This window comes from Globicephala melas, chromosome 12 (genome assembly GCF_963455315.2).
Source record: "Globicephala melas chromosome 12, mGloMel1.2, whole genome shotgun sequence".
NCBI lineage: Eukaryota > Metazoa > Chordata > Mammalia > Artiodactyla > Delphinidae > Globicephala > Globicephala melas.
In genome coordinates this window covers 70,532,320-70,552,518 of record NC_083325.1, presented here as the reverse complement: position 1 = coordinate 70,552,518, position 20,199 = coordinate 70,532,320, and the positions used below count along the sequence as shown (strand labels likewise).

The 20,199-nt window shown below is 37.9% G+C and overlaps 1 protein-coding gene across 21 annotated transcripts in view; it reads right to left on the bottom strand.

Annotated features, from left to right (window-relative positions):
* The window catches only part of DTNB (dystrobrevin beta), a 256,123-nt gene that overhangs the window by 189,688 nt on the left and 46,236 nt on the right, over positions 1-20,199 (bottom strand). For all 21 annotated transcript variants that reach the window (XM_060309424.1, XM_060309423.1, XM_060309425.1 and 18 more), the window contains one exon: positions 983-1,068. In XM_060309424.1, the coding sequence (XP_060165407.1) occupies positions 983-1,068 (86 nt within the window). The remainder of the gene's footprint in view (positions 1-982; positions 1,069-20,199) is intronic.

The following is a 20,199-nucleotide window of genomic DNA, read 5'->3' as shown; positions in this document are numbered from 1 at the left end:
TTCATGAAAACCCACAGCTTCAATCTCACCTCTGTGAAACCTGCTAGAGTTTCTTACTCCATGGATACTTGTATTAGGGCACTTTGAATGTGGGTCTCCCACTACAGGATGAGCATAGTGGAGTACAAAAGAGTAGCTTAGAAAGGGCTCTGAAGCTACAGCCTGAGTTGAAATCCCAGCTTCACCCCCTCAGTTAACTCATCTATAAAACAGAGAAAATACCACCTGCTGCTCAAAGAAATTTTAAGGATTCAGTGAGAAAATATATGTACAGCACCTAGCACAATGCTTGGCATATCTTAGGCAGTGAAGGACTATCTAATGAGTGAATAAATGAAAATGATAAGCAGAAAAATTAAGTAATTGTGAATTTTATCTCCTTCAACTTCATCTAACCACCTTCTAATAGTATCTAGTGAACAGTAAAATGCCAAAATGGTAAACAGTAAGAAAAAAATTAAGGAAAGATAAGTGAATAAATAGGTTATCAATTTCTAAATAACTACACTTGAATCTAAGGTACTAAAAAACAGTTTAATCATAAGAAATACCACCTGATAAAGCATCGAGTGATTAAGAGCTAAACTTGACCAAACCCGGTAAAAGTGATGAAATTTATTTTCTAATTAAAAGTGATCAACAAATCACCTTCAAGCATAATTTTTAACAATATAGAAAACATTTTTAAAGAATTTTTTAAATGTCCACATTACTATTCTGAATCTTTTCAGAGTTTTCTTGTTTTAACCTAAAAAAAAAAAAAAAAAAATTAAAAAATGAATTCAACCAACTTTTCCATCTGAACAGTAGGTGGCATAACTTACATACTCTGAGCCAGTTGCTGTAAAATGAGTGGTATGGTAGTAAAAAAACCAAAAAAGTTCAATAGACCATCATCCAAAATTCTGAAAACATTCATTTAAAAGTGTTTAAAAGTCTTAATTTGAAAATAAAATCTTTCAAATAATATAAAAATACTTACATCTCAATTTGTCCAGCATTTTTCCACCACACATGGTTGCTAACATAGCTTTAACTGAAAATACCGTCAACTTGCCTCGGCCCTCACTGCAAAATAAATTATATTAGAAATAATTGCTATCTGGAACCACAAAAGCAATCAAATGTATCACCAGTATATTGATTCCTGCCCTTCTGTTACAATATTACCACATTTAGAAACCTTGGATTCTTTTTTTCCTTTACAGAATTAAGGCTTCACATATGCTATGTGAACAGTGTTAAAACTAACCTGGTTTATTTGGCAATGAGTTTAGAAACACCCTATAAAGCAACTTCTGTTGGCTTTGTAGGCAAAGGCCAAATGAATGAACCTAAAAAACATCCTACCAACTTAGCCCATTAAATCCACAGCTGAGGTGTTTAAGTATTCAAATCTGAGGCACCACCTGGTTTGAATAATAATTCAGAAGTGTGTTCTTCCATCAGGATATTATAACAACAGTTTATTGTTACGTACTAAGGCAACAGGATGCATGTTGCTATAAAGATTTTATACTATCTTCATCTTTGCTTGTTTTCACTGTAACAACCTTTATGTTACCATGTGTTTATTCTAAGAAGTTCATCCGTCTCATCTGAGACATCTGTGTCAGATCTCCTGCCACCACTGTGAGAAAAGTGAAGGGGAAGGGACAGTATTATGAATTCTTCTTCAGGAACTAGAAAGATGAAATGTAGACCATAAATGAACTACTCAAAGTGACGCTATACACCACCTGCAGAGCCAGGACAATAACAGCAAGGCCCCAACCCCTGTGGCCACTGCTCCAACCATTCAACTATGTCCTGGTTTCAGAGATGAAAACTTCACTAGCCGGTTTTTAAAGTCACATATGTAAATTAACAATGGGCTTTTGTGTTAATTTTATAAAGCTTGTGCTTACAAAGTTTCACAGTGACTTAGAGTAAAATACCTTTGTAATAATGAGAACTATATCATCTTGGTTTTGAAAAGAAAATGTCATCCTATTTATATTTACTAATGGTCCTAAGAGTGTCTCCTATTTTCCAAACCTTCTTTTTGTATACAGTAAGATCACATCTGAAAAAAGGCAAATGGTCAATAAGCCAGAAAATTCTCAGTGAAAATACTGCCAGGAGACACCAATGTTTGTTACAGCTGATTTTTAACTATTACATCTCATTAAGTTTACTCATAAGATAAAACAGGAATTCCCCCAAAACTAGCTAAAATTAGAATGGGACTTTTAATATACATAGATCATCAGAAATACAGATTCTGTTCCATGTCTTATATAGCACCTGGCAATATATCACCTGGAAATGATAAAAAATAGTCCTATGTCAAATATTCATTGCATTATATGAGCAACGTGAGTGTCTATAAAGAGCAACAACTGTGTTAAAAGTGATGGATTTCCAAGACTTGATACAGACCTTTTACAATGGACATTTCTTTTTGGTCGCCAACCATCCAAATGCTGAGTCTACATTTAAGCACACCCTACCTTATATGACAAGTATATGTCCCACTACCAAAGTATGAAGAAGGAAGAAAAAAAAACTTTCCCATCTTTCTTTGAAACTAAGACAGGGGCACATAATACAAGCTCCGCCAATAAGATGCACCGCTCTAGACTTCAAATAGAAAACAATTAACTTGTAGAAGTAAGAACTCCAAAGAATCCACCTGGCGAGGATGTCAGCAGTAGGAGCAGTACATCCAGTGTCCTGAGAGCTGGGACAGAGATTCTCATGGCAGCAACCAGAGCCCAGCATCAGTGGCTTTTGGAGCACAAGCAGCAGTATCTATGCCCAGCTTAGCTGCAGAGGGACTTCCTGAGACCAGTTTTGTGGTATGATTTTGAGCTTTGTTCTTGGCAGTGTGGTCATCAAGCCTACTTTCCCAACCTTCTTAGAAAGCCGACTGGTCACCCATATCCTTTTAATGAATTAGCTAGAGATGGTTCCTACTGCTTACAACTAAGAATTCTGATGGATGCAGCTTCTATCCTGAAGTAAAGTGGCCCAGAAAGATGAAGTGACAAAAGAAAGTATTCCTGAAGCTCACAGCGAGAGTAAGCAAGCCTGATGACCAGCAGAGCAAGGATGAGGAGCAAGTGCTCACCAGCAGGAAAGTCAAGCCTTGCTCACAGCTAACGACATTTTTTAAGGTAAACTTGCTCGAAACATTTTTTGCAGACACAGATTTCATGACTTAAGAATACCCAGGAAATTCCACAGGGGAAAGTAAAAACTAATCTTAAAAGAGATTTCCACAGAAATCAGGATACTGATTACCTCTGGGGGAAGAGAGAGGAGTTGTAACACAGAAAGGAGAACACAAGGGGCTTCTGGGGTGCTGACAACATTCTATTTCTTGGCCTCTGGAGTATTTATATGGATATTTGTTTTATAGCAATTCATTAAACTGTACTTTGTTTTAGGTATTCTTCCATAAGTGTTTTCTATTTCTGAATAAAAACTGTTTTAAAAAATGAATCCCGGGACTTCCCTTGTGGTCCAGTGATAGAGAATCCGCCTTCCAATGCAGGGGACGTGCGTGCGATCCCTGGTCAGGGAACTAAGATCCTACATGCCACGGGGCAACTAAGCCCACGCATCACAACTACTGAGACTGCGCACCTCAACTAGAGAGCCTGCGTGCCGCAAACTACAGAGCTCACGTGCTCTGGACCCTGCGCGCCACAACTAGAGAGAGAAAACCCCCATGCCACGCCTAGAGAGAATCCAGTGCGCCACTACAAAGAGCCCACGCCACAACAAAAGATCCCGCATGCCTCAATGAAGACCTCGCATGCCACAACTAAGACCCAACGCAGCCACAAAAAGAAATTTAAAAAAAAAAATTTTTTTTTAATGAATCCTGAGGGACTTCCCTGGTGGCACAGTGGTTAAGAATCCACCTGCCAACGCAGGGGACACGGGTTCCAGCCCTGGTCTGGGAAGATCCCACATGCCGCGGAGCAACTAAGCCCGTGCACCGCAACTACTGAGGCTGCGCTCTAGAGCCGGCATGCCGCAACTACTGAAGCCCGTGCACCTAGAGCCCGTGCTCTGCAACAAGTGAAGCCACTGCAACAAGAAGCCCGCGCACCACAACGAAGAGTAGCCCCCGCTCACAGCAACTAGAGAAAGCCTGTGCACAGCAACAAAGACCCAACACAGCCAAAAATAATTACTAAAATTTATAAACAAAAAAAGAATCCTGGGAAAGTGAGGGTTACCATTACTAGACAAAGGTAATGGTTTAAAGGAGAGAATAATGAAAGGGAAAAATACAAGCTAAAAAACATTTAAGATATATAAACTGCAATGCATAAAATTTTCCATAATGAAAATTTCCATAATAAAATATATAAAAAGAATAAAAACATTAAAAACCCCAAGGCCCTGGCCCCAGCTTTAGATGTCTATTAATAGAAGACTGGCTATTAGGCTATCATAGAAAAGAATGATAAAAAAACATACGAAAGATAGAGAATTATATCCAAGATAGATACTTAAAAAAAAAAAAAAAGCAAGGCATGGAACAAAATAATTGCTAGAATGCAATCTAGCAATTATGTTAAAAAGGAGAGAGTAAAAATATATTTTCATATATTTGTATATGCATAAGCTGTCTGAAAGGATACTGACAAAATAACATTAGTTGCATCCAGGGTCAAAGGCAGGCAGCCAGGGGCTTCCCTGGTGGCGCAGGGGTTGAGAGTCCACCTGCCGATGCAGGGGACACGGGTTCATGCCCCGGTCCGGGAAGATCCCACATGCCGCGGAGCGGCTGGGCCCGTGAGCCGTGGCCGCTGAGCCTGCGCGTCCAGAGCCTGTGCTCCGCAACGGGAGAGGCCACAACAGTGAGAGGCCCGCGTACAGAAAAAAAAAAAAAAAAAAAAAAGGCAGGCAGCCAAAGGAAAGCAATGAAAGAGTGGGCACTTTTCACTTTACAAATATTAAATGTTTATACTAGAAGAGAAGGTTCTTAAGCCAATAACCTAAGCTTCCATCTGAAGACTCAAGAAAATGAACAGCAAATTAAACCCAAAACAAGCAAAAGGCAAAAAATCGTATGAGCAAGAACAGAAATCAGTGAAATTGAAAACAGGAAATCAATACAGAATATTAATGAAACCAAAAGCTGGTTCTTTGAATAAACCAATAACATCGATAAATCTCTAGCCAGACTGACTAAGAAAAGAAAAGAGAAGACACAAATTACCAATATCAAAAATGAAAGAAGGGATATCACCACAGGTTTTCTAAACATTACAGAAATAATAAGGAAATATTACAAAAACTTTATGTCCATAAATTCAACAACTTAGATGAACTGGAGACACAAACTACTCCTTGAAAAATAGAAACTATTAAAGCTCACTCAATAAGAAATAGGTAGGGCTTCCCTGGTTGCGCAGTGGTTAAGAATCTGCCTGCAGGGCTTCCCTGGTGGCGCAGTGGTTGAGAGTCCACCTGCCGATGCAGGGGACATGGGTTTGTGCCCCAGTCCGGGAAGATCCCACATGCCGCGGAGCGGCTAGGCCCGTGAGCCGTGGCCACTGAGCCTGCACGTCCGGAGCCTGTGCTCCGCAACGGGAGAGGCCACAGCAGTGAGAGGCCCGCGTACCGAAAAAAAAAAAAAGAATCTGCCTGCCAATGCGGGGGACACGGTTTCAAGCCCTGGTCCAGGAAGATCCCACATGCCACAGAGCAGCTAAGCCCGTGTGCCACAACTACTGAGCCTGTGCTCTAGAGCCCATGAGCCATAACTACTGAGCCCATGTGCCACAACTACTGAAGCCCACGTGCCTAGAGCCCGTGCTCCACAACAAGAGAAGCCATGAAAATGAGAAGCCCGTGCACCGCAACGAAGAGTAGCCCCCACGCGCTGCAACTAGAGAAAAGCCCACGTGCAGCAACGAAGACCCAACGCAGCCAAAAATAAATGAATTTTTAAAAAAAGAAGAAGAAACAGGTAATCTGAATAGGCCCATATCCATTACAGAAGTTGAATCTGTATTTTTAACCCTTCCAAAAGAGAAAGCTCCTCATTCAGAGAGCTGTACTGGCAAATTCTAAACATTTAAAGAAATAATTGCAGTTCTACTCTCTTCCAGGGAATAAAAAAGGAGGGAACACTTCCCAATTCTTTTATGAGGGCCAGCATTATCCTGATAACAAAAACGCATACATACATTACAACAAAAGAAAATAAGAAGTCGGTATCCCTCATGAACCCATACACAAAACCTTCAACAAAATGTGAGCAAATCGAATGCAGCAATATATAAAAACGACTTAAAAAAAATCACAACCCAGGGGGCTTTATCCCAGTGATGTAACACTAGTTTGACATTTGAAAATCAATCAGTACAAAGAGAAAAGCTACACGATCATCCAAATAGATGCAGATGACAATGATACTCAACATCCATTCCGATAAATACTCTTGGAAAACCAGGAAAAGAATTTCCTCAGTCTGATAATGGGCACCTTCAAAAAAAAAGTAACAGCTAATAACATCATACTTAATGATGAAAGACTAAGTACTTTTCCACTGAGATCAAGAACAAGCCAAGGATGACTGCTTTCACTACTAGAATGCAATACCACACTGGAGAACACAGCTGGTGCAACAACGTAAGAAAAAGATATAAATGCATACAGACTGAAAGTTTAAAAATAAAACTATCTACTCCAGACAATATGACCTTCTGTATAGAAAATCCCAAAGAACCTACAAAAGAAATACATAGAACCTACCAAAACACTACAATAAGGGACTTTTTAGCAAGGCTGCAGAATACAAGGTCAACATAAAAAAATTCAAATTTCTATAAATTAGCAAAAGAAAATTGGAAATACAATACCACCAAAAATATGAAAAACAGATAAATTTTTTTTAAACTTATGTTCAAGATGTGTATGCTGAAAACTACAAAATACTGATGAAAGAAATCAAAGAAAATGTAAATAGATACACCATGTTCATGAAATGAAAGACAATATTGTTAAAATGTCAATTCTCCCTAAACTGATCAGAATCCTGTTATGATTCAATGCAATCCCAAATTCACAATAGGATATTTTTGTAAAAATCAACAAGATGATTCTTTGTATTTCCTTAGAGTTCTAGATCCAAATCTCAATAAGGTATGAGAATAGAAGATACTATTCAGATGCCTAAACCCCACCCTGTTCTTGGTACTTTTAAAAAGTTCCTCATGTTATTTTAATATGCATCCAAAGCTAAGAACTACCAACACAGATCTTCGAATGCAATTCTAAGACTTTGGCTTGTATTTCACAGGCAACAATAAATCAAAGGACATGACCAAAGATGAAAGACAATTGATCATATTGTGTTTGTATAACTCCTTCTGGCTCCAAATCTCATGTTCTTCCTTCATAGAGACAAAATAATATCTATCCCTTGCTGCAAAAAAAGAAACTAATGTCATCTATGCAGACAGGAGAGTGTGGCAGAGCCCAGCATACTGGCAAGAGATCCAGGTGAAAATCAACTCTGTAACTGAAGAAAGTGCTCATCAGTAAATGCCATAAAACAGTTCTTAATGGGTCTATGACATCTTTACTTCTAAAAATTATTATAATAGCATTTAAACAGCACTTTTTCCAAATCTTCAAAATGCTTTAGAAACACTAATATTCTCAACACTTTGCATCCCTTATTCAAATATTCTTTAACTCAACTCTGTTGCAAATAATAGTCCTGGATTCAGAAAGTCTTACATTTAAATACAGAATAGCAGCTGTATTTCTCAACTGACCTGGCTCAGCACTACACACCTGTGCCCTCCTCTACTCATTAGGATTATTACTGGTCTCAACAGCTGGTCTCAGGTCAAGCAGTCTGTAGATGCATTAACAGAATAGTGCATTAACTCCTCAACTAATTATTATCAGTAACACGTGGCCCCTTAACTCGTCATCTCTCGTTATCTATTTTCCAACCACTTTCCTATTCACAGCAGCCACACAGCAATCTCCACTCACGATCTCCCACCTAGCCAACGGTGGATCTTTTCTCCTCTCTGCCTGCATGCTCTTCTGAGTCTGCAAATGTATCTGCACTTAGCATTGCATGCTTCACTGAGGGTGAGGGGATATGCATCTGAGTGTCAATACGTAACCCAGTAGGATAGAGGGAATATATGTCAGGTTGCGGGTGCTTTAAGTATGGGGGAAAGGAGAGGTATCTGAGATTAAGGGTCATAGTAAATGTGAGGGGGATGAATCTGCAGGCAGGAGAGATTTGGAAATGATGCTTAGTGAACCTTTTTGTTTAAGAACCTGTTTATACATATGTAACTGTGCATCCTGAGAATGGGGGAATGGGCCTGAGCCCACTCTTAATTATGAACTCATCTTTCCCACTTATAATGCTTACCATCATTTACAACTTTAGGTTCACAGTTTCATCTACCAAAAGGTTTATTCACCCTTCGAAAGGAAATATTAATATAAACAATAAATGATATATTTAAAGATACTCATAAATATTTATTAAAGATATTTATATAAAAATCTAAGTATAACAGCATGAAGACACAATCATCCAATAAAATTAGTGAATGGGTAGCCTCACAATTCTTCCTCAAATCATGTTATTTTTATTTTTCTTCAAAAAGAAAAAAAGTTAGCTCCCTCCTTGCAACTATTTGCTTTGTAGGTCAAACTTCAGCATTTACTCCTTTGCTCTGAATGCTTTTCTTCGCATTGAAATCCCTCAGTCTACTTTAAGCCTAACTACAACTTCCTATAACTGCCCCCAAACACAGCAAAGCCAAAGTGGCACTTTTACTTCTGTAATGTTTGGTTGGAGCTCTGCATTCTTCCTCTGCAATTAGAGGCAGTAGGGAGAAGCTGCAGTCACTTAGCAGCCTAATCCCCTATGATTCCGTCCTTTATCTGACTGATTACTTCTTGGCAAAACTCATTCTTGATCCTGCCCACCATACATCTGAATTTAATCCACATACCCTGGTCAAGTTACATTTAAAACTGAATAGTCAGCTGCCCCTGGCCATCGCACATATAACCTCACCAACATCCATGTTTTCAGTACTTCCAAAGTCAAGTCCAAGTTCATACCGGAATCAGTTCTCTTCAAACAAGATCTGGAAAGATCTTTAACCTGGTTTCATCATAAAAAATGTGAGTCACTTAAAATCTGACCTAGCTGGAAAGTTGGGTATAACTTTTTTTTAAAGGTATTTAAGGTATAACACAATTAACAATGAATATTAACCCCTACAGAAAGATGCTAAAATGAAAGGATAAACAGGTAATATGTGTTGAAGGTGACAGCAGAGAGGAAACTTATTATTTTAACCCCACCCACACAGAATCCTTCTGGGGAGCACCCTCCCTCAATAAGGAACATGATGATTCTGTCTCAGACTTCTCTGCATGATTCACCTCCATAGATCCATCATTTTAGAGTCTGACAATAAACCATGCCCATGACTTCTAAAGAGAGTTCTTATCACCCAACACTGAGAAAACACCATGATTAGGTCTGCGCCAAGCTAAGCAAACAGTGAGTCACCCTGAATAAACACTGTTGAGTTTTGACATGCAGGTGCCTTCAGAAGTCTCTGCACTCCTCACTTGTGCCATCTGGATGGGAATTTGCTCATTTCAGTTTAGTAAAGTCTCAAATTTTTTGACATTTAAACTAACCCAGGGACTTCCTTGGTCGTCCAGTGGTTAAGACCCCGTGCTTCCAATGCAGGAGATGGGGGTAGATGCCTGGTCGGGGAACTAAGATCCCACATGTCGCACAGTGTGGCCAAAAATATATATATATATATATATTTAAACTACTGGATATAAAATAGATGACCAACAAGGACCTACTGTATACCACAGGGAACTATACTCAATACCCTGTAATAACCTATCATGGAAAAGAATCTAAAAAAAGAATGCATATATATGAATATATATGCTGTACACCTGAAACTGGCACAACACTGTAAATCAACTATATTTCAATAAAAAATTTTAAAAAATAAACTAACCCAAACTGGATGGTGTTTATAGCTTTGCACTATCTAATAAGAGCTTGCTATTCAAATGAATACTTTTGAAAACAGGACTGTAGGGAGCACTGTTTACTTAAGAAAACAGCTGTTTCTACACTTTTGGCAAACAACTGTAAATGCTGTCAACCATAAATGAGTACTTCTCACGTGAAAAATAGACTTCTACTTCAGAAACAGTATTACCAGTCCAATTATCGCATGTAGCTAAAAGTAATGAGAGCATTTCTCCTTGGTTTTCGAAAACTCATATTTTTCCAATTAATCTTAATTTACAAAACTTCACAGTGAATGGATTATGCAATAATTAACGGCAAATCAAGAATCCATTTGACAAATGTCAAACAGTTTAACCAAGTAAAATCAACACAGAATATTATTCAAATTTACCACAATCAGAATGCCTGCTAATTTTCATTTCAATCTTACAAATACTTATTAAGAATCTAGCATTATACACTTTGCTGTACAGCAGAAAATAACACAACATTGTAAAGCAACTATACTCCAATAAAAATTAAACAAAACGAATCCAGCATTACATTTATCGAGGAATCAAAGAAATATAAGGTAGAATCTCTGCTCTCAAAGACTTTCAATCTTATTTGTATAATTACAAAGCAGTTGAGAGCATCATACATTCGAAAGTCAAAATAATGATACAGATAAGTACTACAGGTCATCATAGGGATGAAAATGGGGTTGGTGATTATAAGGAAGGCTACAGGGTAGGTAAAAACCAGGGGAGGTGGGGCAGGAGACCAACCAAAATACATGGAGAGAAGAAATGAACATGTCATATTGGAAAACCTGAAAAGTGCCTCAAGCAGCTTAATTAGAGTTTGGTGTGAGCAGGGAATTAAGGACTGATAGAAACTGAGGCGTACAAACTTCATTCAAAAACCACAGGGAGGGGCTTCCCTGGTGGCGCAGAGGTTGAGAGTTCGCCTGCCGATGCAGGGGACACGGGTTCGTGCCCCGGTCCGGGAAGATCCCACATGCCGTGGAGCGGCTGGGCCCGTGAGCCATGGCCACTGTGTCTGCACGTCCGGAGCCTGTGCTCCGCAACGGGAGAAGCCACAACAGTGAGAGGCCCGTGTACCGCAAAAAAAAAAAAAAAAAAAAAAAAAAAAAAAACCACAGGGAATCTTTGAGGGTTTCCGAGGAGGGAAGTTGCATGATGAAAATAGTGTCTTAATCAGATTACTTTGGAGGTGAGTACTGAATGGACTGGAGAAGTCTCTCTGTTACTTCCTCTCTCCTTTTCAGAGCAAAACAAAGACAAAGAAAAAGCAACACTCAAAAAAAGTATTCCTCTTGCCCTTTCTTTAAAAAAAAAAATTATAAAAAGGAAATAATAAAATAAGACCAAAATAGCAATCCAAAAAATTTTTTTAAATCTGAAATATTACCTAATGGTCAAACCTTTTGCAGGTCTGCATATCCTGAAATCAAACAGAGTCCTTTTTGAAAATTGGCACAAATGCATGAATTCTCTTGGGAGAGAAGAAAAGCTACAAAATTTAAAGAGTAAGTAAGTGACGGGAAAAGTAATAAGTGAACTGAGAAGTAATTCTGCCACCAAGCACTTAGACTGGGGCTCGGTGAACTGGTTTTGGTGATGTCACATCACACAATCCACACGACAGCGGCATCCTGAAGGGTAGGGGATGTCGTGAGGGCACACGGGCTCCACTCCTCCTCTTCCACCAAAGTGGCTGTTGGTCTCCATTGTGCAATAGGTTTCCCCTTAGGATTTCACATTTTTAAAACATTCAAGACCCCTAGCTCGTTCTCCACCATCCCCTGGAAATTTCCTTAAAAAGCTATGATCAGATCTTTCTAAGAGTTAAATGTGCTACTATCGAGGGCATCAAAACCTTCCCATTCAGCACTAGTTCTCTCCTATTTTTTTTTCTCTCCTATTTTTATTTGGTTTTTTCCTGTCATCTTGAATCCATCAAAGAACAAGCAGGGATATTAGTAAATACTGTATATAAATAAATGAAATGTTTGTGTTTCCCAGGAAATTATAGTTTTGTTTAAAAATCACTAATGAGGAAGACTGTAACCCAATATTATCCTTTTCCAGCAATGTCCATTCCATAATATGCTAGCTGGGCACATTTGGAATTTAAGGAATACATTTCCTTTTATTTAAAGTGAACTAGTTTGGTTTTGCTTTTTTTTTTTTCTTTTATATTGCTTTATTTTTTGCATCCAGTATTAAAAGGGAACTATGGAAACTTTCAACATATCCAAATTAAACTGCTAAAACAAGATTTTAAAATAGTTCTCAGCCATATTTCCAAACTACACAGGAACTTTTTTCATATAAAATCACCATAAATTAGACATATAAAAGTCTTTACCCTAAAGGAATCTTTAGAGTGTTCAAATTTGAGAGAGTGTGTTCTACTATTATTTTAGATGGTAAACAATAACCCCGAGCCTTTCATTGGTACATTCAATATTGATATGTTTTGAAGATTTAATCCAAGCCTAGTTTCATTAGATACATGATTTTTTAAATAGGTTTGTTCCATTAAAGGTGGAGTTTCATTATATCTCAGAACCAACATGTTTGGTGAAGGCCACAGACTCTTCTACAAAACAAATCCTGATGAAAAAAATAAGAGGGAAAATAAGGTTCAATAGTCAGATAAAGTGTAAAAGGAATTTCTCAGGAAGTCATTAGAGAACATTTTTCTTTCTTACACAGGGAGTGGAAAATGCAGAATACAATAATTATCCAAGAAGAATGCCCTATCAGGATTAAAATATAAAAGTTTACACCAGCAACTCAAAATGAGATAAGTCTTGTAGAAACTAAACCTTTTGTCAGAAATCACATGGCCTAATCAATAGCTGGTACCAGGCCTGCCCCTACAGCACCATGATTACAAAAAGAGGCCCATATACGTATGTCTAAATATTAAAGTTATCAATCAAGCTAACAGATTAATTAAAATATGTTCTATCTCTGTACAATGACTAATACACCTTCAAAATGGCCTGGAAAGTCAAATTCAAATCTAGGATTCTGAGACACTTCATGCCCCCACATGGGGAGAGTCTGGCCCCCTTTTCCTGCCACCTCCAACACACCCCATACTTCAAAGAACCATATATGCATGTGGACACTCCAGCCCACGTGTCCACGTTTTGCCCACATCCACTGCAAATATCCAACCCAAGACCACTCCTCGGACCCAGGGGGTACAACTACCTTAAAAAAAAATCAACAAACAGGACAACTTATACCAGTTTCAAAAGCATAAGTATTAGAACAAATGGACCAGGAACTTAAAAATAAACATAAATAGGGCTTCCCTGGTGGCGCAGTGGTTGAGAGTCCGCCTGCCGATGCAGGGGACACGGGTTCGTGCCCCGGTCCGGGAGGATCCCACATGCCGCGGAGCGGCTGGGCCCGTGAGCCATGGCTGCTGAGCCTGCGTGTCCAGAGCCTGTGCTCCGCAACGGGAGAGGCCACAGCAGTGAGAGGCCCGCGTACCACAAAAAAAATAAATAAATAAAAAAAATAAATAAACATAAATATATCAAAGAGACATATGAAAACAGACATTTTCAGGGAAATGCAAATCAAAACCACAGTGGGATTTCACCTCATGCATCTAAGAATGGCTATTATCAAAAACAATAAATAACATGTGCTGGTGAGGATGTGGAGAAAAGGGAACCCTTGTGCACGGCTGGTGGGAATGTAAACTAGTGCGGGCACTATGGAAAACAGTATAAAAATTCCTCAAAAATTTAGAAATAGAACTACCAAATGATCCAGAAATTCCATTTCTGGGCATTTATATGAAGAAAATGAAAACACTAACTCAAAAAGATACATACACCCTCACGTTCACTGCACCATTACTTACAACAGCCAGGACATGGAAGCAATCTAAGTGTCAATCAGTGTATGACTAGATAAAGAAAACATGGTGTGTATCTATGTGTATGTATATGTATACGTATACACATACACATACATACATACAAGGAAATATTAGTCATAAAAAAGAAGGAAATCTTGCATTTGCAACAACATGGATGGACTTCGAGGGCAGTATGCTAAGTGAAATGTCAGAAGGGAAAAGACAAATACCATATGATCTCGCTTTTATGTGTAAACTAAAAAAAAATTTTTTTAATAAAAAAAAAAAAAATCCCCAGTTCAGAGATATAGAGAACAGATTGGTGGTTGCCAGAAGCAGGGGGTGGAGGGTGGGCAAAATGGATTAAGGGGGTCAAAACATATAAAATTCCAGTTATAAAATAAGTAAGTCATGGGGATGTCATGTACCCCATGGTAACCATAGCTTAAAATACTGTATTGTATATCTGAAAGTTGCTAAGAGAGATCTTAAAAGTTTTCATCTCAAGAAAAAAAACTTTTTACAACTATGTATGGTGATACACGTTAACTAGACTTATTGTGATGATCATTTTACAATATATACAAATATTGAATCATTATGTTGAACACCTGAAGCTAATATAATGTTATATGTCAATTATATTTCAATTAAAAAATAGAAATAATAAAAGTCAAACTAAAAGAGAGATTAGCAATATGAAATAAGAACCATAAATCATGAAAAAGAATGAATCAGATATTCTAGGTTTGAAAAATACAACAGCTAAAAATTAACATAACAGATGAGACAAACAGTAGAATGACTCTAAACAAAGAACATATTAATGAGTAGAAATGCAGACTGATAAACTCTTCTAAAAGAAAGCAGAGAGGGCTTCCCTGGTGGCACAGTGGTTAAGAATCTGTCTGCCAATACAAGGGGCACGGGTTCAAGCCCTGGTCTGGGAAGATCTCACGTGCTGTGGAGCAACTAAGCCCGTGCGCCACAACTACTGAAGCCTGCACGCCTAGAGCCCTTGCTCCACAAGAGAAGCCACGACAATGAGAAGCCTGCGTACCACAACGAAGAGCAGCCCCCACTCACCACAACTAGAGAAAGCCCATGCACAGCAATGAACACTCAATGCAGTCAAAAATTAATTAATTTAAAAATAAAAATAAATAAAAGGAAAGCAGCAAGTTACAGAATTGAAGCATATGTGAGAAACAATAGGAGACAGAGGAAGTAAATATGACAACATTCCAAAAAAGAGAAAAAAGAAATAAAAACAGAGGAAATATTTGGTAGTGGCAGACTAGTTAATTCTGATCACCTCTTCCTCTGAGGAAAAGTAGTAAAGATGGGAAAAAAATTGTTTAATCTTCCTGAATGCAAATGAGGACTAACAACTGAGTTACCTAATACAAAGGAGCTGGATGCCCAGGGAGGTGAGTGCAATGACTGAAACTACTTTTTCCATGCAAGGGATTTTCTGATTTCAGAAGGGAACCAGAAAGGCTGAAGTACAGAGTAGTAACTCTTTGATAGTATTAAGGGGCTAGAAGAGAGATGTGGAACGTTGAATCCTGATGAAACTGCCTACTCCTGCTCCCATTACTCTGGGTTGAAAGCCCAAAGGCTGCACCTAAAAGCACTAGTGTGCAGAAGTAAAACAGGGCCTCACATGGGCTGAATTGCAAATAACTCAGGTGCTTCTGGACTGTTATGGTCTCCAGGCACCTAGCAGAAGAAAACATAAATACAAAAAAAAAGAAAAAAAAAAAAAGAAAAGAAAACATAAATACTCTCTGTAGGAAAACATTATCCTAGGCCTCAAAGTATTTCTGCAAATAATTTTGCAATATAATGACTGGTACATACTAAAAATAAAAAATAATTTTGGAATGTTTCTCACATAATAAAAAATAACAAGGCAGAGAGGAAGTAAGATGACATGAACGAAAAACAGAAATAGCAAACAGTACAAAAAGAACCATAGGGAACCTAGATATTGGATTATAAGCACAGATCTTACAGTAACTCTGCTTATTATATTTAAGGATTATGAGATAAGAATGATGCATCTGGCATCATGGTAATATTGCTGAAAACCAAAAGAAAAAAGAAAAGAAAATAAAGAATATCTTAAGAGTTGCCAGAGGAAATTGACAGATTACCATCAAAGTGGCTAAAATTATATCCACTGTTGATTTCTCATCAGAAATTATGGAAGCTAAAAAAATACTAGAACAATATTCTTGAAATGTTGAAAGAAAACAATTGTCAACCAAAAACTCATATATCAAATGAAAATATTCTTAAAGTATGAGAATGAAATTTTCAAACGAAAATTAAGACGACATGCCACAATCTAACTTGCAGAAAGGAAATGCCAAAGGGTGTTCTTCAGGAAGAAAGAAAAGAATTCCTGATGGAAGCTTAAAAATGCAGAAGCAAGTGAAAAACAACAAAACTAGTATATTTAAAATTAAGCAGACACTATTTTATTATAGTCAACATCATTTAGTTTACCTATAAATTAAATAATGCTCACTGTATAAAAAAATTAATAAGGCCTGCTTGATTTTAAATATATATAAAATAAAAATACACAATCTCAATGACATAAAAGAATGAGTAAATGAAATTAAAGCGTCCTAAAACCAAAATGGTATAGAAACACATCAGTCTTTGTATTACCTAGAAAGAGAGTAATGGTACCAATTAATCTTAGACTTTGAAAAATCAAGAATACATACTGTAATCTCTAGGGTAAAAAGAGAGAGATGAAGGGAGAGCCTACAGATTAAAAGAATCTTAGAATATCAACTGCAGGGAGACCTTCAAGATGGCAGAGGAGTAAGAAGTGGAGATCACCTTCCTCCCCACAAATACATCAGAAATACATCTACATGTGGAACAACTCCTACATAACACCTACTGAAGGCTGGCAGAAGACCTCAGACTTCCCAAAAGGGAACAGATGCCCTCAGGCGACCTACAAGCAGAGGCAGGGCCAAATCCAAAGCTGAACCCCGGGAGCTGTTCGAACAAAGAAGAGAAAGGGAAATCTCTCCCAGCAGCCTCAGGAGCAGCAGATTAAATCTCCACAATCAACATGATGTACCTGCATCTGTGGAATACCTGAACAGACAACAAATCATCCCAAAATTGAAGCTGGTGGACTTTAGGAGCAACTGGAGACTTCGGGTTTGCTTTGCTCATCTACTTTGTTTCCAGTTTTATGTTTATCTTAGTTTATATTTAGAGTTTATTATCATTGGTAGATTTGTTTATTGATTTGGTTGTTCTCTTCCTCTTTTGTATATAGATAGATAGATAGATAGATAGATAGATAGATAGATAGATAGATATAGATATATACCTTTTTTTTTCCTTTTTCTCTTTTTGTGAGTGTGTATGTGTATGCTTCTTTGTGTGAGTTTCTCTGTATAGCTTTGATTCAACCATTTGCCCAAGGGTTCTGTCTGTCCGTTTTTTTTTTTTTTTCTTTTTAGTATAGATTTTAGCACTTGCTATCGTTAGTGGATTTCTTTCTTGGTTTGGTTCTCCCTTCTTTCTTACTTTCTACTTTTTTATTATTTTTTAATTATTTTTATTTTTAATAATTTCTTTATTTTAATAACTTTATTTATTTATTTTTTCTTTCTTTCTTTTTTTCTCCCTTTTCTTCTGAGCCATGTGGCTGACAGGGTCTTGGCGTACTGGCTGGGTGCCAGGCCTGTGCCTCTGAGGTGGGAGAGCTGAGTTCAGGACACTGGTCCACCAGAGACCGCCCGGCTCCACGTAATATCAAACGGCGAAAGCTCTCCCAAAGATCTCCATCTCAACGCTAAGACCCGGCTCCACTCAATGACCAGCAAGCTACAGTGCTGGACACCCTATGCCAAACAACTAGCAAGACAGGAACACAACCCCACCCATTAGCAGAGAGGCTGCCTAAAATCATAATAAGGTCAGACACACCAAAACACACCACTGGACACAGTCCTGCCCACCAGAAAGACAAGATCCAGCCTCATGCAGCAGAACACAGGCACCAGTCCCCTCCACTAGGAGGCCTACACAACCCACTGAACCAACATTAGCCACTGGGGGCAGGCACCAAAAGCAACAGGAACCACGAACCGGCAGCCTGCAAAAAGGAGACCCAACCACAGTAAGTTAAGCAAATGAGAAGACAGAGGAACACACAGTAGATGAAGAAGCAAGGCAAAAAAACACCAGACCAAACAAATAAAGAGGAAAAAGGCAGTCTACCAGGAAAAGAATTCAGAGTAATGATAGTAAAGATGATCTTGGAAACAGAATGGAGAAAATACAAGAAACAGAAGAACTAAAGAGCAAACAATGATGAACAACACAATAAATGAAATTAAAACTTCTCTAGAAGGAATCAATAGCAGAATAAATGAGGCAGAAGAACGGAAAAGTGACCTGGAAGATAAAATAGTGGAAATAACTTACCTCAACATAATAAAGGCAACATATGACAAACCCACAGCCAATATCGTTCTCAATGGTCAAAAACTGAAACCATTCGCTCTAAGATCAGGAACAAGACAAGGTTGTCCAGTCTTGCCACTATTATTCAACAGAGTTTTGGAAGTTTTAGTCACAGCAATCAGAGAAGAAAAAGAAATAAAAGGAATCCAAATCAGAAAAGAAATAAAACTGTCACTGTTTACAAAGGACATGATACTATATGTAGAGAATACTAAAGATGCTACCAGAAAACTACTAGAGCTAATCAGTGAACTTGCTAGAGTAGCAGGATACACAATTAATGCACAGAAATCTCTTGCATTCCTATAAACTAATGATGAAAAATCTGAAAGAAAAATTAAGGAAACACTCCCATTTACATTGCAACATAAAGAATAAAATACCTAGGAGTAAACCTACCAAAGGAGACAAAAGATCTGTATGCAGAAAACTATGACACTGATGAAAGAAATTAAAGATGATACAAACAGATGGAGAGATAAACCATGTTCTTGGATTAGAAGAATTAACACTGTGAAAATAACTATATTACCCAAAGCAACCTACAGATTCAATGCAATCCCTATCGAACTACCAATGGCATTTTTCACAGAACCAGAACAAAAAATTTCACAATTTGTATGGAAATACAAAAGACCCCGAATAGCCAAAGCAATCTTGAGAAAGATAAACAGAGCTGGAGGAATCAGGCTCCCAGACTTCAGACTATACTACAAAGCTACAGTAATCAAGGCAGTATGGTACTGGGGCAAAAACAGAAATATAGATCAATGAACAGGATAGAAAGCCCAGAGATAATCCCATGCATATATGGTCACCTTATTTTTGATAAAGGAGGCAAGAATATACAATGGAAAAAAGACAGCCTCTTCAGTAAGTGGTGCTGGGAAAACTGGACAGCTACGTGTAAAAGAATGAAATTAGAACACTCCCTAATACCATACACAAAAATAAACTCAAAATGATTAAAGACCTAAATGTAAGGCTAGACACTATCAAACTCTTTGAGGAAAACATAGGCAGAACACTCTATGACATAAATCACAGCAAGATCCTTTTTGACCCACCTCCTAGAGAAATGGAAATAAAAACAAAAATAAACAAATGGGACCTAATGAAACTTCAAAGCTTTTGCACAGCAAAGGCAACCATAAATAAACAAGACCAAAAGACAACCCTCAGAATGGGAGAAAATATTTGCAAACGAAGCAACTAACAAAGGATTAATCTCCAAAATTTACAATCAGCTCATACAGCTCAATATCAAAAAAACAAACAACCTAATCCAAAAATGGGCAATAAACCTAAACAGACATTTCTCCAAAGAAGATATATAGATTGCCAGCAAACACATGAAAGGATGCTCAACATCACTAATCATTAGAGAATGGAAATCAAAACTACAATGAGGTATCACCTCACACCAGTCAGAATGGCCATCATCAAAAAATCTACAAACAATAAATGCTGGAGAGGGTGTGGAGAATAGGGAACCCTCTTGCACTGCTGGTGGGAATGTAAATTGATACAGCCACTATGGGAAACAGTATGGAGCTTCCTCAAAAAACTAAAAATAGAACTACCATACGACCCAGCAATCCCACTACTGGGCATATAACCTGAGAAAACCATAATTCAAAAACAGTCATGTACCACAATGTTCATTGCTGTTCTATTTACAATAGCCAGGACATGGAAGCAACCTAAGTGTCCGTCAACAGATAAATGGATAA